Here is a 19748-nt window from a genome sequence, read left to right on the forward strand (position 1 = left end):
TGAAGTTTACTAGAGAGCATTTGGATGATCCAGAAGAGGACTGGGAGAATGTCATATGGTCAGATGAAACCAAAATAGAACTTTTTGGTAAAAACTCTACTCGTCGTGTTTGGAGGAGAAAGAATGCATCCAAAGAACACCATACCTACTGTAAAGCATGGGGGTGGAAACATCATGCTTTGGGGCTGTTTTTCTGCAAAGGGACCAGGACGACTGATCCGTGTAAAGGAACTTTTGTTATTGACCAAATACTTATTTTCCACCATAATTTGCAAATAAATTCTTCAAAAATCAGACAATGTGATTTTCTGGTTTTTTTTTTTCTCTCATTTTGTCTCTCATAGTTGAGGTATACCTATGATGAAAATTTACAGGCCTCTCTCATCTTTTTAAGTGGGAGAACTTGCACAATTGGTGGCTGACTAAATACTTTTTTGCCCCACTGTATTTATTAAATCTCATCTTTCTACTGTAAAATACTAAAAGTACAAAGTCAAAGGTGTAGAAAGTATAATAATGATACAAATCGTAATAATAATAATGAATAATATTAATAAAAATAATGCTAATACCATATATACTGTCAAAGTGTTGTTTGTGTGGTATATCTTGAAGCATAGTGAAATACACAATCCATCGTCACAGTCAGGGCAATAGTAGCGTGATTCCTTGTAGATTTTCTTTCCGGCTTTTGAAAAGCACACCACACAAGTGCGACTGACACGAGCATCGCTTTCAGATTCATCAGAAACACTTTCAATTTCACTGTCTGTTTCAGTTCCACTGCCTGAAGACATATTCACTTTGTCATCCCTGCTCTTATCACTGTCAAGAGCATGCAACACCTGGGCTGCTGAAAAATGTTACTTACGAGACACTGTTATGAGGCTAGGAAAAGACCTGTCTGCACAGTTGCCCGTGTAATGAGCCTGTCGTTTATGCAAGACGTGCCTATCCCGTTTCCTGAGCAACGCTCGGCATTAATTCTGTTGCCACTTTTACAGCCCAAGTAATCCCTGGGTCTAACGCTTACACGAGATGCGTCTATACAGTTGCCCGAATGACTCTCGGGTCTAAAGCTAAAGAGGTTAAGTCTAATTAGTACTTTTCCCTTTATATTTTCCAGATAATAAACCACCTATTTAGTAGTCCTGTTACTTTTTGGGGATTATCAATTTCTTCACACACACAAGCAACAGAAAATATATTTTCAAAGCATTTGCTATTTCACTGTATCTTTTAGCTTGCCTTTACTGTTCCTAATTCTCCTCATCTCCACCTTCACCTTTCTAAAATATTGAAAGAATCCCTTTGGGTTTGCCTTTATGCAATATTTCTCTCCAACTGCCTTTTAACTTTCCTAATATAATTTTTACCTGTTGTGCTCATGCTCTTATATACCCTTTTGTTAGTGCTGGAGTTATTAGTCTAGTACATGTTATACAGCTGTCTTGTAAGTTCTTTTATAGCTCCTTATTTATTCCCCATGGAATTCTCTTATTTTTTTTAGAGAACAAGTAATTATTACTGGTGCCACACATATCCTGAGGTCACTGTGCTGCTTCCTTTTAGATGTTGAAGTTTCATGTCCCATAGAAATAAATTGTTAGTTTAAATAGGGTTGCCAACAACCTGGGTGAATTTAATAAGATGCTTTGACTCTTGGGCAGCAATATCATAAAAAGCCAGCGGGAACATTGCTGAAATAAAAACATTGTGACTTTACTGTGAATGTTTTTTTTTCTCATTTTCTTTTTAGGTCGGACACAATTTTATAATCAGTATGGTGTTATTCGAGACGTTATTCAGAATCATCTAACGGAGATCCTGATGCTTATTGCCATGGAAATTCCCTATAATGTAAATGACCCACAAGAGGTCCTCGGAAAGAAACTCAAATTGTATACTAATTTACAAGACCTTTCCCGGAGGAGTGCAGTGGTTGGACAATACCAGAATTTTAATTTTGAAGTTAAGGAGGAGTTAAATAAGACAGTGGACTATGTGAGCAACACCGCCACATTTGCAGGCGAGTATATGCATCATCTTATTCAGCTAAATTTTACCATGGAGTCTTCTGAAGACTAATGTAGAGATTGTACAGTATATCCCTTCTTCTTAGTGAAAATATAGATTAGTGCAACATGAGGAACAAGTGCTGCAAGGCTGAAAGAAAGAATCTGTCTTTGCTTAGGCCTCTTCAGTTAGTTACATGATCAGCTATTGTGCTCTCCTTTAACACAGAGGGCTGGGAGTGCTGCTGTACAATCCAGTGGCCCAAGTTCATGTCCTGCTTCTGCTGTCCCAGAGGGGATAAGAGCTGTGAGGGGCGTGTGGCCCTGAGCAAGTTCCTGAGCAATTACCAAGAAAGCCTAATTTTATTTATAGTTGAGTGGCGAAGAATATTATCATTTTATCCACGAAAGAGCATTAATTAGTTTCTTGTAAGAGGTGGGAGTGATGAGTACACCACAAGCATTCACAATACCAGATTCCATCAGAATGTGTATAGTGATAAATGATACACTACGTTTTTTTGTTGTTTGTTTTTTTTTTTTTTTTTTTAAGTAGGAGCAGTGCTTGTTGATCTTTGGAGATTTACTATGATTATCCATTTAGTTAGGAACATGAATGACTGGATACATTTGTTTTTAGTTTATATTCCATAAAACCCAGCTCAGATAACAAAGTTATGAAATTTCCAGTACAACATAACATTTTAAATTTGTCAGTTTTTCCCTAGCTAAAGTACAGCACAGAATGTGATGTAATTGGTATGCACTCAGCCAAATACATAAAAAGATTAAAAAAAGGTTAGTTTAAAAGCTGATGGGCTTTGGTTGTTGAACTGCTATCTAGCAAAGCTAAACTGAATCAGTAGGCAGAATGTTAATGTGTGAAGCTCATAGTCATGAATCACAAGGTAATTAAAGCATGAAAATACTTATGGGAGTGATAGCTTATCTGAGAAAGAATTGAGCTTTGCTCTGTCATGCGATTTGTGTTTTGTTTTTATGATTCATGTACTCTTCAGCCATTACCTTTCACATCTTTTCATCACATAAGATTTTGTGCCAGTCCTCTAATCAAAAGATTCACTAAATTAAAGAACCCTGAAAATTATTACATGAACACCACTTTTTCAAATTATACCCTACAGCCTTTCAATCCATGTTTTTAAGTGTGCGCCCTCCTGTTCCCAGTCTGTTTCATTAGCACCACTCTAGAGATGAGTAGAGTTGCTAAAAGCAAAACTAATTTAACTGTTAAGGAAGTGAAAAATGTTCTTCAATGGTATTTTAAATATAGTTTAAATTGGCATGTAAAGAGGATTCTTCCAAGAAATGCACGCTCTGATAATTTTTATGGTTGGTTTTCAGCGTCCCACTTGCCTAGACTTATTTCTGATTGCTTCCACATAAAAATGACACATAAAGGATGCTAGGATGTGTTCATGCTAGCTGTGACGGCTGATATTGAAAAACCACAGTTAAGTAAATATTTTGGGAAAAGAGCATATGACAACTTACATTTCTTATTGTTGCGATTTTGAGATAGAATAAGGTTATGCAGTTTAAATATATGGAGAACTTGGGGAAATATGTTTATTTTATACATAAATCAAGTTATTACAGTTATAAAGGTGAAAATAGTAGAATGGGTGGAGTTGGTGTTTTTATCATTGTGCTCATTACATGATCACTATTCTTGATTGACGGAATTTGCCAAAGCGTTATTTGCAGTTAATTTGGTTGGCTCACTGGTGACCTTGTTCAATAAATATTTTCCTGAAAGTTCACCAGGCAGCTGGCTTTTTTTTTTTTTTAAATAATCCCAGTGGCCCATGATGCTTTGCAAGGCCAGCGTGACTCCACAGTAGCAGCCAATGTTGGTTAGGATAGCCCTGCTGAGTATACAACTCTAATCCTAGTATTGGGTGGTATGCCAGATCAACTGGTATCCCAGATGAAAAAGAAAACCGTTTTACTGTGAGCTAAATATGAACAGAAGATATTCAGATGCATATAAATGCAAAACACATGCACAGAAGGAAACTGAAAATGTGTTGGTGTATGTTGTTTATTTGATATTTAAAGGTAATGTCTTTTTGTTTGGACTTGTATGTGACTTACTTGTAATACATGAGCCTACCCCTTTAATAATATTACCCAGTGTGCTCTGTAGTTGATGCAAACAGAGTGAAGAACTCATGTGCTATAGTGTTGCACTTATTTGAGGGCAATGGCATTGAGCAAGCAAAAATGTCCAAATTTCTAGGGGGGCAAGAGTTAGTGAAGTCGTACTTCCTTTTCCTGTTCCTGTTTCCACTCTCCTAAAGAAATTTTACTTTTCTGATATCCTGTTAATTTTATCTTCGGGGAGGCACGGTGGTGCAGTGGTTAGCACTGCTGCCTCACCGCTTAGGTTACATTTTTAACCATAGTAATCATTCATGCATAGTTTGCAATACTTTGCTAGTCCTCAGGAACACACAAAACACCATTATACTATTATAACCCACTCAAAGCTAGATCATTTCCTCCTTCTCCATTGACTTCAATGAGTTTCACAGAATTTGGCAAAGTTCCTGAACCTTGCTGCGACTTCACTGAACTCAAGGTGAAGCCAATTCAGCAGATTTCACTAATGATCACTGACTGCAAGATTTCACTTGATTGTAGAAGAGTAAATTGTCTTTTTATTTTTATTAATAATTAATTGCATTAAAAAATGATCATCTGTATTTTCTCCCCCATTCCAGGTGTTGCAGTTTACATTGAGAATGTCCAGTGGGATGGTGTGCCTTTTATCTTGACTTCAGGAAAGGCACTGGATGAACGTGTGGGCTATGCACGCATTGTCTTCAGGAATCCAACTTTTTGTGTTCAGAATGAGGAAGCCATGCATTGTAAACTCCGACAGGTGATCTTTTATTTTGGGCATGGAAGTTTACAGCACCCAGCTATTCTGGTCAGTAAGAGCCTATTTAAACCCATTTTACCTAGTGGCTGGAAGGAGGTGACTGAATATCCAGAATTGACCTTACTAGGACAGCCACTTTCAGAGTACTACATCTACACTCCAGTCACACAGAGTGAACCATATACAATACTCATCTCTCTAATCTTTCAAGGTAAACATGACAGTTTTGTCAGCACAGAAAATCTGTTGGCCTCATGGAAGTTCTGGTCACCATTGCTTCATAGTTTATCCCTACATATGCCCCGTCTTTATCCAGGAGGAAATGACAATAATAATTTTTTGGACTTTGAGCTTAAAGGCCATGAGCTTTCTTTCATTCAAGAGCCAGTGGTGATATCATCAAACATTCAAGATGAAATTTCAGTTGATAGCTTTCAGATCACTCAGGGTAAGTATCGGCAGAATGAAATGGTCTCTGCATGGGCTGAAGAACTAATTTCAAGATTATCTGCTGATCTGCAAAAAATTGCTGAGGAAAGTGTTAAAAACAGTGGGCAATTTCATATGGCACTGTCTGGGGGCTCTACTCCAATTGCTTTGTTTCAAAGGTTGGCCTTGCACCATTACACTTTCCCTTGGAAAAAGACACATTTCTGGATGGTCGATGAGCGCTGTGTCCCCCTGGATGATTCTGGATCCAACTTTAAAACTTTGCATGACTACCTTTTGCAGTACATCAAGGTCCCTTATTACAATATTCACCCCATGCCAGTCTACCTGAATCAGAGGCTGTGTGTTGAAGAGGACAGTGGTGCAGAGGCCTATGAAAAAGAGATCCTGAAACTAGTAAATGACACCAGCTTTGACTTTATTCTTTTGGGTGTTGGAGATGATGGGCATACTGCATCATTATTCAAAAATAGCAAATTTGAAATGCATAAAGACAAGCTGGTAGCGCTGACAGAAAGCCCTTCAAAACCACATCAGAGAATGAGCCTAACATTCTCGGCCATTAATAAAGCCAAAAACATAACAGTTTTAATAACTGGAAAGGCAAAGCATGAAATGATAACTCAGTTAAGTCGTGTAAAGGATGATGCCAAAAAGTGGCCAATAACAGCAGTGAAGCCCACAAGTGGAAAGCTTATTTGGTATATTGATTATGATGCTCTTCTTGGATAAAGGAAAAAGTCTTTTCTGAGCCATAATTATACTTTTTTTTTTTTTTTTTTTTTTTTTTTTTTATTAACATTTCAAATGAGATTTTTAGCTGTGAATTATACCGAAACATAAAACCCATAGCAGTAATGCTCCATTAAAAAATGTTAAGACATGTCCTGTGTTTGACAATTTAATAAAAGAAATTATATATAAGCATAAGCACACAAGGTTAAAGCTCCATTAGACCAGCAACAGTTTTGTACATGAGGTTGGTCATGCCCCATGCCATATTTGTGTCTAATGTATTTCACAGTCTCGTGTGGAAGTTTAAAGGTTGATCGTGTATTTAAACACACTGCTGCAGAGGAACTCCAGTGTGTCACACACAGTCATTCTAATTTGTGTGCTGTCAGATGCTGTTAATTTGTCATCCGTGGTCTCAACATCTCATTTTACATTTCTTGGTTATTAACAATATTTGGAGAGAATAGAGAATAGAGCCTTTATTTGTCAAGAAAACTATCATTGTTTTTGTTGTACTTTTTTTTTTTTTTTTTTTTATTTAGAGTTGCACACCTGTATGGCACCTAACTTTGGCACAATTGCACTATAAGAGATGGCAGCATATACAGTGATGTGTGAAGACCTTGATAAGTGTTTTCACATGGTTATAACGAACAAACAAAAACAATCGGAAAAGGAATTAGAATTTTGACTTATGTTTCATTTTATAGTTATAAATTAGATTTTTGTCCTAAGGATTAGTAATGCTTTTTATGAGATGAATCAGCTGAATGTCTTCAATTTTACTTTTGCCTAATCTTTAAAGCAAGAACTGATTAAATCTCACCTCACTTCAGCAATTGTTCCCATGGACCTCCTATTCATACTAATGAACACAATGAAGCATTCCTAGCTACAACATGGGTCATTTACCTCCAAGTATAGTTTACTATTTTCTTCCCTCTTAGCATGTAAAAAATGAACAGTGATGAATATTCACTGTACTGAATGATTCTTTGTGAAGCCATTTTTACATTTGTCATCCATTATATTACAAGCCAAGTAAATAACAACAATGTTATGCGGTAGTTGAGTTGTTAATGGAGAAGCTGGCTTACTGGCTAACAACTACTGTAGATATGGGGAGCAATAGCAATGCAATATAGTATTTCGATATTTTTCTTTGTTTTATTTAATCAGTATATTGACACTTATCAATTCATTGCTTCTATAGTCTTTTAAAAGGTATGTAGAACTTTCCTTCCTTGAATGAAATTAGAAATACCCTGACAATAGTTTTTCTTTGTTGGTGGATGCAGGAGCAATAATGGCTGGTAATGTCAGACGTTCTGATAAAAGGCTCCGTCCATACTTAAGTTGAGTATTTGGGTACATTTTGGTTTTCATACTTAGAGCTTTTCCCTAGTTATCATAATTTTACATACAGCTTCGCATAAAACATGCAGTTTGCGAGCAGTATTTTATGAAAATCGAGTTCTTAAAGCTGCAATACAGAAATGAAGACTCTCTTCATATTCGTCTGCTGTGTACTGTACACTAATTGGCCTTAAGGAACCGTTTGAGATACTTAAATGCTTTTTCTGCAGTTGAATTAGTGTTTTCCCTATTTAGTTTTATCAAAGTGAAAGTTATTCCAATGGGATATGATACCAAGCGAAGTAATACCACACCATATAATTTTCAAAGTCTGCTTAATTCTGAGCAGTGTTGTGGGAGAGCTGGAGTCTAACCCAGCAGGCATAGAATGCAAGGCAGAAATGGTCCCTGGACAGGGTGCCAGCCCATCACAGGGAATAATTTTCAATACATATCACAATCATGAACAGCTGAAAACGTTGTAGCAGTATCTCACCAAATATCATAATATTGTACAATCATGGTGTTATCACAACAAATATCACAATAACATTGTATTGGGGTGTCCTACTACTAGGGACTTTGTAATTCACAGTTTCATCAGGCTGTGACAACTTTAACTATTTCTTTTCCTGGTTTATCAAAAGAGCTGTGTTGTTTCACCTTGACTAGCCACTGCAACAAGAAATATAAAATGAACAAAACTTTAAGAATCCATATTATTCTTACTAATAATTGCTATATGGTTTTAAAATTAGTTTTTCCTCCTTTTTTTAAAAGCTGTCCTACATATGGAAAAAGCCACCTTTCATGAACAAATAATGTTTATTGTGTAAGCTTACATTAGTTTTATATTTTTATGTAAATTTATGCAAACTTGAATACTTTAAAGATTTTGTGTACATGCTACGCATGTAAACCAAAGTAGACCCTTTGCTTATAGAAGGTTTAGAAAGTGAATGTACGTACACGGAATGTATAAAAATGCAGTGAGATTACTGTAAAATATAAATCTATTTGTTTATCTATAATTAGCATTAATTTTACTTATTAAGAATAGGTTAAAGTTCAAGCCATAAGGCTAGTGTGAAATCCACGTTATCAGTACCCGTATTATGGTGCTAATAAAAATTCTTTGCATTTGTATAGTGCTTTTCTCACTACTCAAAGCGCTTAGCAATTGCAGGTTAAGGGCCTTGCTCAAGGGCCCAACAGAGCAGTGCCTCTTTTGGCATTTACGGGATTTGAACCGGCAACCTTCCGATTGCCAGTGCAGATCTATACAACAGCAATCCTCAAGTTTAGTCCTGGAGGTCCCTTGTGGCTGCAGGTTTTTGTACCAAAAAGTTTTACAGTCAGCGAGTCATCTTACTTGTTAACTGATCTTGATGTTGTTCTTTTTTCTCAGTCTATGTTCAGAAAAGCATAGTAGTGTGAGATTTACATTCAAAGAAAAGTTAGAAAGTCATGTATTTTGTCATAGCTATAAATGTTTAACCATCTTTTTTTGTAATTTAAAATTTTTTGTGGAGATAATACTAATGACATTAAATCTTTTTATTATTGCTAAAAATGCAACTACTTCAATGTCATGCGCAGTCATGTGCTCACTAGAAAATAATCACTTAAATAGGAAGGTGGGCTGAAAAGTGATGTTGATTAAAATCTTAAAAAAAAAAAAAAAACGCACACACACACACAAATGTATTCCCATGTGAAATACATTAATGGTTGTTGAATTCCAGTTAATGGTTTGTTTTTTTTTGATTCACTATATAACCAAAAGCCAATATTGAATTGAGATTCCTTAGGTCCCAAAGTTCCTAAATAGTTGCATTCTTTGTAAATATTTATTCGGGAAAATTTCACAAAAAAATTGATAACAAATGCTAACAATGAGTTGGTTGTGATCAAAACGTTGGGCAATTAGGCCCTGCAGAACTGAATTTATGAGCTACTTTGGCTTCCACTCCACTGTAGCTGCTGTGTAAGTTCCAACCAAAGAAGCTGCAGTGTCTTCTGAACTTTCATGATCAAGGTGGTTGAGGTTTTTTTATATGTAAAACTAATTCATAGGAGTTAATTTTATGTCTGTTTTAGCTTATTATAAATATATTTCAAATGGGATCAGGTGTTTTAAATGCTTCTTGTGTTCCTTGTTTTTTATAAATGATAGACTGTCTGTTTCTGTTGTGCTGCTAATGGATCATTCTTAGCTCTATATTAATTTCAAACTGTGAAGTTTACTTTAGTTGACTGTCATTTACAGAGAAGTCTTCAAATGCTGTACTACTTGGACAACATATGTATTTATAAGATTTTCTTATACTTTTATAAGATCTGTTTTTTTATAATATTTACAAAGTATTCTTATCTTAAGTGTTTTCTGTCAATTTCAAGCCATGAAGAAGAGTTTAACTGACTGTCTGTCACTTGCCACTTATGTAGATTTTCCTGATTTATGACACATCTGTAACATTCATCTATCATCTATACTGCTTTTTTTATTTTAGAATTGTTTTTGTTTATTGCATTTCTTGATCTTTATTTTCCTTATTTCAACACAAGACCTTTACCAACATATTTTTACTTGGACAATATGGTTTTAGCAGGATGTAATTTTCAAAGTAAACCAAATATTGTATAACATACTGAGATCTGCTTAGTTGAAGTCAGGGTCCCCGTGGGTATAGCTAGCCAATCCTGGAGCTGCCCAGGACTGGGCGCCAGTGCAGTTCGGAGTAAAATGTGACGTTGATCCCAATTAATGATATACATTACTTTCGTAAAGATAGAGAAATTTTGCTTAGCTTTTGCTAAACCTTTATTTATTCTTGCATAGTCTCATAATTACAAAGTAAGACATACTTTGTGAGCCCTTGTCCTCTAGATTGTAGTTACTGTATATAATATGTTCTGTGCTCTTCAGCGTGCTCACCATGTTAACTCTGGAATACAAAGCAGCCTTAAATTTTTTTTGGACATCTGTATGTCCATCCTGTATTTGTGCTTAGACTGAGCCAGTTTCTGTCTGCCACACACAACAGAGATGTTCACTCATGGCTGATGCTTTAAGAAGTGTCAGCCAGTAAACAATGCCTAGTTTGTGCATGTTGGAAGAAACTTTTTTTTTATAGGCAAGCAAACCTGTCTGGTGTGCCTGATTTTGAGACTGTTTATCACCTCATCACAAATTTCACCGCTGCATAGAAGTGTCATTGTAACAAGATCAGTTGCACTTTTTTGTAGAATTTATTTGAGTTTTTCACTGGCTGAGTAGATATCCATCTGTATATCTCTGTTTTCAGTAAAGTTTTAGAAACACATTTTGATGAAATATCTTCTGTTTCAGGAGAGCGGTATACAAAAAGCTCTTAGTAAATGGCAAATTAAAAAATGTGCAGAGAAGTTTCTTTAAAATAAAAAGGTGATGAGAAGGGTAGTCCTTTCAGTCAGAAATTTAGGGAACCTTACAAAACAAATGACTAAATAGCATTGCATTTGTATTTCATTACTTTTTTTGCTGCCTTTAAGTGAATCAAATGTTCAGCCTTGTGATGCACCACTGGACACATTGTTAGTCACCATGTCCCTCTGCTTAACCTGCAGGGGCCCTAGTTTAGGAAAAAAAATACAATAATCTTCAACTAAATAAAGACAAATATGAAACGTTGGCAGCATAATTGTCTATTGCTGGAAGAAACTTGTGCATAAACCTTAATTCATTTTTAATTACATTCCAACTCTTGAGGTTCCCCAACCAAGACCATATGCTAACCTTGAGTTTAGTTCTGTTTTGCAGGCATTCGGCTGGTAAAAATATCTTCACTGTTACAGCTTGGAGATTTTGAGCCATTAAATCCTTCCACTGATACTGGCTTTCACTAACTCACTGAAGTGAAAACGTTGAGTGTGTTTAAGTCAGAGTAAGTAAGCCATTTAAAGAATGATGAAATTATCATTTCTTGTGTCTACTGCTAAAGCCAATGTCGTATTTACAAGACTTCTAGTCGTTGGGAATGTTATACTTGCTGATCTTTTTGACCGACCTTGTCAGTTTACCTGACTGAAAATTGCTGGCCATGTCACATTTAACAACTTTATGCCAATCTTCTAGCACAGTCATCAGACAAACTAGCTTCTCTTCTGTTTGTGAGGTCCAAAACACTCATGTTCCTTGTTTCTGCATCCCATGCATTGCACTTGCAGTCTTTGCTTGTCAGCTCTCATGCATATAAAGCCCACCCCTACTACTAAAGACAACCTAAAACCTGTTTAATTTTGTCAGGACAAGTCATGGACTAGTTAGACTGAGTTGCTGGGAATGTCAGACTGGGTGTCTGCCTCCAACTGTCTAAGATTATGTAAATGACAGCAATTGCTGAAAATTGAAGGCAAAGTCATCTAATATGATGTGGTCTTAAGAAATGTTTTTTTTATAAAGTTTTATAGGAGATGCACTGGGAAATATGCAGAGCAAATAAGATGAAAACATCTTTGAGGCATAATAATTACAGTATAAATGACAAGAGATTAATTTAAAGTAACTTTTAGTAGTTCATTGATGGATTTCACTTTAATAAACTGAAAGCTTCACAGAAAAGGTGGAGTCGATAAGCCTCAGAAATTTTCAAAACGTTAGAAAATTTAGATGTATATAAAAAAAAGCTTTTGGGTCAGCACTGGAGGGCTGATTTTTTTTAAAAAATTTTTGCAATCCTAGGGTGGTTCATCATCTAAAGACCACATAACAAGGGCCAATTTAACCCACTTTGTAAGGTTTGTCTCTGTGACTAAGAGACTGGTGTCCTTTTCTGTTTGTTCTTTTACTTTCACAACAAGTGAGTGACTTCTATGAAATAATTTTCATTCATGGATGTTAATTGACCTTTAACTGTAAAATGTCCAATTTTGTATGTATGTTGAAATGCCAGCTAGTGCCTTTATTGTATTTTTTTTGTGTGTGGTTGAAAAATAATATGAAAAACTTTTGATTTTCTAAAATACTGAATTTCAACTTTCATAATAAATCAAAAATTCTGAGATCTTTTATGGACATCTGTTTCTTATCTAACAACATGACTGGCAACAAAAATGGAGTCAGACAAAAAATATAAGTAATACTTCCACCTGTCTATACATTTTTCTATTTTTGCTTTTTTTTTCCTTAATTGTGGTTGTTGGACCAGTCTTGCCTGCTTGGTAAGTTTTTATCTTATTTATCAGTAAACCTTTTTCAAATGTTACCAACATTTAGGAGGAAATGTTAAAACTTGCGGTTAGTTAAGCAATGTGTTTACATGCACACATGTAACAGAAAAGGTGAATAATATGGTTAAGGCAGAAGCCTCATTTCTTAATAATCCACGTTTACATGCACAAGTGATCTTCTGGAGTTCTCCTTTGGCAAAATGCTCCGACATCTCTTTAATCTGTGCAAAAAAGAGTTAAACATCATCATCACTGTCCACAGTGATTCAGAAAATGAGAATGATGCCTATGTTTGTTTTCTTCCATCCATCCATTTTCCAACCCGCTGAATCCAAACACAGGGGTCTGCTGGAGCCAATCCCAGCCAACACAGGGCACAAGGCAGGAATCAATCCTGGGCAGGGTGCCAACCCACCGCAGGACACACACAAACACACCAAGCACACACCAGGGCCAATTTAGAATCGCCAATCCACCTAACCTGCATGTCTTTGGACTGTGGGAGGAAACCGGAGCGCCCGGAGGAAACCCACGCAGACACGGGGAGAACATGCAAACTCCACGCAGGGAGGACCCGGGAAGCGAACCCAGGTCCCCAGGTCTCCCAACTGCGAGGCAGCAGCGCTACCCACTGCGCCACCGTGTCGCCTGTATGTTTTCTTATGTTTTATAAATATGTTTAGTCAAATTGATGCTTTATTTTGTCAGATTCTGTTATCAGATTAGTCACAACGCACACTTGTCTGCTTGGCTGTGTGATTGAGCCCTGCAGAGGAGCATCATACCAGTACGTGACTTGTGCTCCTCACCGTACACCCAGTGCTGCTGCAATAACATTAACACAGGGATTTTTTTCTTCAATAAGATGAGTCTTGTAGTAGGTTACTCGTTACTTGAAAAAGTAATTGGACTCTGTAACACACATTACTTTTAACATGGTCTTGAGATTGCGATGCTGGGTTTAGCACTGTAAATTTAGCTCATCAACATAAATTTAGTGGTTTCTGAAATACAGAGACAGATTACTTCATCTGGGAGAAGAAATAAAGTGATTGCCCAACCATTTATTTGTAGAAAGGTATTTCGTGGATGCTTCTACCCGTGGCTGCTGAAATCAAATGCATGCGTAGGCTGACAGTGTGCAACAGACATGTGCAGACTACAAAACCCTTAAAATTAACCCGGTTAGAGTTTACATGGCCACATAATCTGATTATCTGCAGAGAAATCTACCTCTTTTTAGAGGCCAATAACCTAAGTAAGGGTTTACATGGCATTTTAGAAATCCGGTTTCTGTGAATAATCCTCTTATTAAAGCACATGTGAATGCACTAACTGAGAGCACTTATTGATGCCAGTAAAATGCAGATTATTTAAATATTGTCATTTAATATATAAAATTAAAATTAACTTAATTGACAGAAAGGGTTTATTATCCTTGGCTTGGATGAGGAACTAATCTTTGGCTGACCTTTTAACCTGCTTTGTTGTTATTCAAAGGTCACAACCTCTGAGGACACGCCCCCTAAGAACATGGCAGCCGTACAACATCAAAATAATAAAGAGAACTTAAATGGGGTAAGCAAAAACAAATGACAGAATCATTATATACAACTTCAAAATCTCCGAAAGTGAGTGTCAGATACTGTATGTGAAGTCACTCTGGAAATCCTACAAAAATGTAAGAAATAGAAACCAATTCTGAATACTTAACTGCTCAAGGTGAACTGCCTGATACAAAGTGTTCTGTGGGCCATACAGTAGTTCTGAGCTGTTCCAGTTGTATGTTAAATTCATTTTAACTCCTAGTATTTGATATGTCTGATTTTTCTTAGGCTTGCATTAAATAAAGTTTGAATTATCTCACTGAAAAACTACCTTGTAGTTGTTTATTAATACTAAAAATAACTGAGGGGTTAGGGAATGCTCTTATCTAACCAAGGCTCTGCAAGAAAATGGGGAGGCATACATGTTAGTTCTCTTAGTGACTGTGATCCCAGCTGTATGCAGCCTGCCATTGTGGAGGTTCCCAGGGATGAATATCGTGGGGTGTATATGGAAAACAAGGATAATAAGCTGAGGTACACTGAAGTGGCATTTTTTCTTGTTCACCACTTGAATGGAATCTGTAAGGTTAGCACAGTGCCTTTTGTGATAGTACAACTGTTTTCACAGTTACAAATTAGCCTATAGTAATGACCCAAAGTGTGCCCTGTGACGAATAGGCACCCCTTCCACTTTTACATCCTGGTTTGCATCTGCTGCCACCAGGGAAAATCACCACTAAAACTCCCATTAAAATACAGGAGAGTACATGTGGAGGAAGATCATCAAATAGGAAATTAATTTGTATGTCATTTTCTAACCTGCATCATCCTAAACAGGGTCATGGGGTCTGTTGGAGCCTATCCCAGCTATCATAGGGCGCAATACACAAACAAACCCCGGACTGGTCGCCAGTCCATCACAGGGCAAACACAAACACGCACAGGCCAATTTAGTATCACCAGTCCACTTAACCTGCATGTCTTTGGACTGTGGGAGGAAACTCAAATAAACATGGGGAGAACATGCAAACTCCACACATGGAAGACTTGGGATTCAAACCCTGGTCTCCTTACTGCAAGGCAGCAGCACTCCCACAATGCTACCCTTAATTTATTTGTGACCTTCTTAAACGTTATTAGTTAGAAATTTTAAATTTGTAGGAAATATGGCACCTTGACATAAGCTAAGTTATTCTGTACTAGTAATGGCGGACTGCACGATAACGTGCAGTGAATACACTTAACTTAAGCATTCCTAGTTTTCATCCTCTTCCTCTGTACGTTTAGCATTCGTTTGCTCAGAGGTTGATGCGCTTGCTGAGCAGCTCTTCTTTTCTCCACCCTAGCAGCCCACTTCTTCTGTTCTTTCGATGGCATCTTTTCACGTTCAAACTGATTAAGTCAGTGTTTATGTTTCAATTACTTTGTATGTTTTTCTTAATTTTTCACTTAAGCTGGCACTTAAGTCTTCAATCTGCCTCAAGAATGATTTAAGATATGAAGAGGTAGGGGAAGTGACGGCGAAGGAGGTAGGGATGAGAACGGCACCCTGCTTGCCGCTGCTGAGAGTTGATTCTACAATAAAATAAAAATAAAAAGAGGAGTAAAAATCATCACCCTGAAAGTCGACAGTAGACGTCGTGTAGTATATGTGTACCAAATTTCAGATCAATAGGTCAAACGGTTTGCGTGCTACAGGTGATTTAAAATCCTGGACGGACAAACGGACAGCCACAGTAGCATATTATATAAGAAGATTCTTCCAGCTCATGGGTGGTCCAGAAACCAATCCCTTTGAAGGTACTGGACATAAAGCAAGAACCAACCCTGGACTTGGTAGCAGTATGTCAGCAAACATTCATCCAGTCTCTAGTCAACCTAACTGTATGTCATGGGGCTGTAGGAGCAAACCCGTGTCATATCATAGGAAGAGCACATAAAACCCACACCAAGGGCACTCCGGTCAGGAATCCCACTGCACTGCACACTCCCAACCAGTGGCAGCTGGTGAAAAAATTTGGGTGGGGGTGCAAACTGAAGCAGCACTTACTGTACCTATTATACAGTGTCTTTTGCATCTCTCTGTCTGGTCATTCCACAAACACGTGTGGTCCTTATCATAGTGCCAATGCACATTCAGTACAAAATCCATAAAACAAATCCAGGCTAAAATGAATTCCACCATGCTGCCCAATCTGATGCCAGCCATCCCATTTCTACTGTATTCCAAAAACTTCAGTCTGATATCCACAGTCCCCTTATTCTTCCCGTAACTTGCCCTTTAGATGTGTCCAGTTTCCCATTCTGCCAAAACTCACACCATAATGACTGCACCCCCACCCCTGTAATCTTCCAATAACGTGCACTTCTGTTTGTCCTATAACACATCCATCGTATAAGTCCTATCCAAATCTTATTCTGCTTCTGCTAATAGAGTGCCCAGCACTAGGCCATTTCCACTGTGTTCCATAAAAACACATCATACAATAACTAGTCCTCTTCCTTGCTTCCCACTTTATCATTTACCACATGATAGAGTCATAACCCAACCCATATTTTATTCTACACTTCCTGCCAGTCTGCCCAGACCTATGCAAGTTTGCCAGGCTAACCTCACCTGGGCTCAAATTCACATTGTAAGATCCACAGACCCCCCACCTCTTAAAGCTTAACTTGACCCCCAACCTGTCTTGTACTACACCCACAGGATCAGTTCAACCTCAATCTTATTTTGCCTTTACGATCAGGATACCAAGATTTCTTTGAACATAAATTTTGTCCTCTTTTCCTTCAGGCCTGAAATTTTCTCAGTTACTTTCTGATTAAATTAACCATACTATTGTCTATACCAATCCTTTTTTTTCTGGAGTGGCATACTTTTGTAACCAAAGTCATCCCAAGGCACACCACTGTCTTACAAACTATAAAAACATCTACTGTATATCTCATACACTTGCTCAACTGCCCAAAGGGGGGGTAATATCAGAGCAGCCAGTAACAAAGCAGGTCTGAGATCATCGTTCGCAGACACTGCACCTAGTGAGCACTTAGGTGGCATCTCCAAGCTGCTTCACCCTTTTGCCTGCCCCTCACTGCCTCAGAGGCAACTCGTATGCCCACTAACCACCAGTAGTGTGAAGCTCACTAGCATCCACACACTCTGGGCAGATTGACTCTAGCAGCCTGGAGATGCGTCTGAAGTGCTCTTTTCTAGAAGCTTTTATTCCAGCTTGTAGAGGTAGACCTGTTCTCCTGCAGAGATTTTCCCTCTCAGGTCAGACTCAAGTGTGCACTACACTATAATTTCCACAGCATACCTGTGTAGCTCTCATGGCACACTGCTTGAAGAGCTGTTTGTGACTACTATCATGCCGCTTGCATTTTTCAGAAAGATGTTTTAGGTCTCGTATCCCCATTATTGTCCACAATACTTCGACACTTTGAAACAACAAACAGGGAAAGCAAAAAAGGCATTACTTATACCACATCCAGTTAGCCAACTCCGTTTGTCATAGGAAGAGCAGAATAAGTCCCTGTGTAAACTCGTCCTCAATCTAGTCAGTCTGGTCCAAGCTTCTTTATCTTCTTTTTTTTTCTTCAAGTAAACGATTCAAGAAAGGGTATTTCGTTAACGAAATAACAGAATTTTCTTTGATTTCTGAAGTTTCATTTGAGTTTGCCATCTTCGTAAAGTTGCACTTGCTCATCTGTAGTTACCTTAATGGCAGGTGTGTAGTGTGAACCATTGACGTGAATTTGAAACAGTGCATCAGCGATTGTCCAATCACATTAAATTAAAAAACCTAAAAAAATACTAATTCGCTGCCAGTAAATGTGGGTGTAAAATCTGAAAACAGCCAATTAAAGGGCAGCCTAAGGTCACCAGCTTGCCAACAGATGAAGGACTTACAAACGGTACACTCTCATTTGGCCAGCACCCTTCACTCAGGAAACTTCACACAGAAATTAAACATGTACAAGTCAGAACCAGTTTTAATGGGTGTTGACATTGCCAGACACCAGGCACATTGTGCAAATAAACACATTTAGTTTATTATTTCGCATTACCTAATTAATTTAAGTAGAGTTTTTAAAATATTTTTTAGGGGGTGCAGCACCCAGCACCTGCTTTACAACCCGTCACTGCTCCCAGCTTTGTATTTTCAGATGTAAACTTTAGAGAGAACAGTAAGAAACATGATTTGCACTTTGTTGAAACTCTGAGTCTAACTGTAGCATTTGGTGGGGCAGTTTGCCAGTTCCAGGGGGTCTTTACTGTGTGAAGGGTTTCTTTGCCAAGTGTCCCAGGGGTGGGCCAGGCCTCTGACATTTTCCATCTTTGGCACACAGCTGTCTTTAAATTAATTGACTCACATATCCTTTGTGGGCACAGAATGAGTCAGTGGAAAGCTCAAAGTGTTCTTTGTTAACATCATCCTTTGTATATATTATATTCTGAAATATACTGCACCTTGATAAAGTCATTTGAGTTCTGTAAGTTCTCATTGTGTTACCCTTTCAAATTTGTATTTGTGAGTCTAATGTTATGCAGGTTGAATACTTGGAAACTAATAACACAGATTTTTCGGGAAAGAGAGATTTCATAATTATTCAGCCCCTTTGATCTAGTGACCCCCAACTGAACTGAATGAGTCATAACATTTAGGGTGCCAAAAAGTTGTCCCGTCATAATTAGAAAGCTCTGCCTTTGTGTAGGGTATGGTAGCTTGAAGAATTAACAGAGGATGACAGAAACTTTATGAAAATGTAGCACGAAGTGCAGAAACAAAGAATCTTAGCAGAAAATAAACACAATGTATGTCTGATTAATTCATTGTATTGAGCACTGAGATGAAATACAGAAGTTTGAGAACAACTCCGTTTTCTAAGTTTTTTATGGAAATGCAGTTTAATGTCATAACATTTCATGAAATCAAAGCATAGAACAAGTAAACAATGGCAAATAAAATAAGTCAAGGAATCATTAAGTGTACAAAATTTCAATTAAAATTTTTGATTCATCAAAGCAGCCTTCACCTTTTGCTGATATAAACTGTGGTAACCCTTTGATTCAGAATGCCAGTCACCAACTCTGCCTACAGCAGAAGAACCCCAGACCATCACACTTCCTCCTCCATGTTTGGCAGTTGGTGTCACACACTGAGGAGCCAACCTTTCACTAAGTCGACGGGGCACTAACACCCAGCATCAGTGATGAACCGAAGATTTCAAATTTGGATTCATTGGTCCATAAGACTTTCTTCCAGTCTATAGTAGTCCACAGCTGGTATTTCAATGCCCTGTTTTGCTTTCTTCCTGCTACTCGCCCTGTCAAATCTGTAGCACAAAGTCTCCTCTTCACTGCTTTTGTCGATCTGCACTGTTAAGCTGTGCTTGAAACTGTTGTGCTGTGAGGCGCCTGTGATTGTACAAGCTGGTGACCCTCAGAAACCTGTCATCTGATTGGCTTGTGAGTTTGGGTCTGCCAGATCTCGTCCTATCAGAGTTTCTTCCAGTTTTGAAGTG

At 37.7% G+C, this 19748-nt stretch overlaps 1 protein-coding gene across 3 annotated transcripts in view; it reads left to right on the forward strand.

Moving 5' to 3' along the window:
* The window catches only part of h6pd (hexose-6-phosphate dehydrogenase (glucose 1-dehydrogenase)), a 35151-nt gene extending 22637 nt beyond the window's left edge, over window positions 1-12514 (forward strand). For all 3 annotated transcript variants that reach the window (XM_028807893.2, XM_051930218.1, XM_028807894.2), the window contains 2 exons: window positions 1760-2029; window positions 4763-12514. In XM_028807893.2, the coding sequence (XP_028663726.1) occupies window positions 1760-2029; window positions 4763-6105 (1613 nt within the window). In that variant the 3' untranslated portion in view covers window positions 6106-12514. The remainder of the gene's footprint in view (window positions 1-1759; window positions 2030-4762) is intronic.
* The last annotated feature ends 7234 nt before the right edge of the window (window positions 12515-19748 follow it).

This window comes from Erpetoichthys calabaricus, chromosome 8 (assembly GCF_900747795.2).
Source record: "Erpetoichthys calabaricus chromosome 8, fErpCal1.3, whole genome shotgun sequence".
NCBI lineage: Eukaryota > Metazoa > Chordata > Cladistia > Polypteriformes > Polypteridae > Erpetoichthys > Erpetoichthys calabaricus.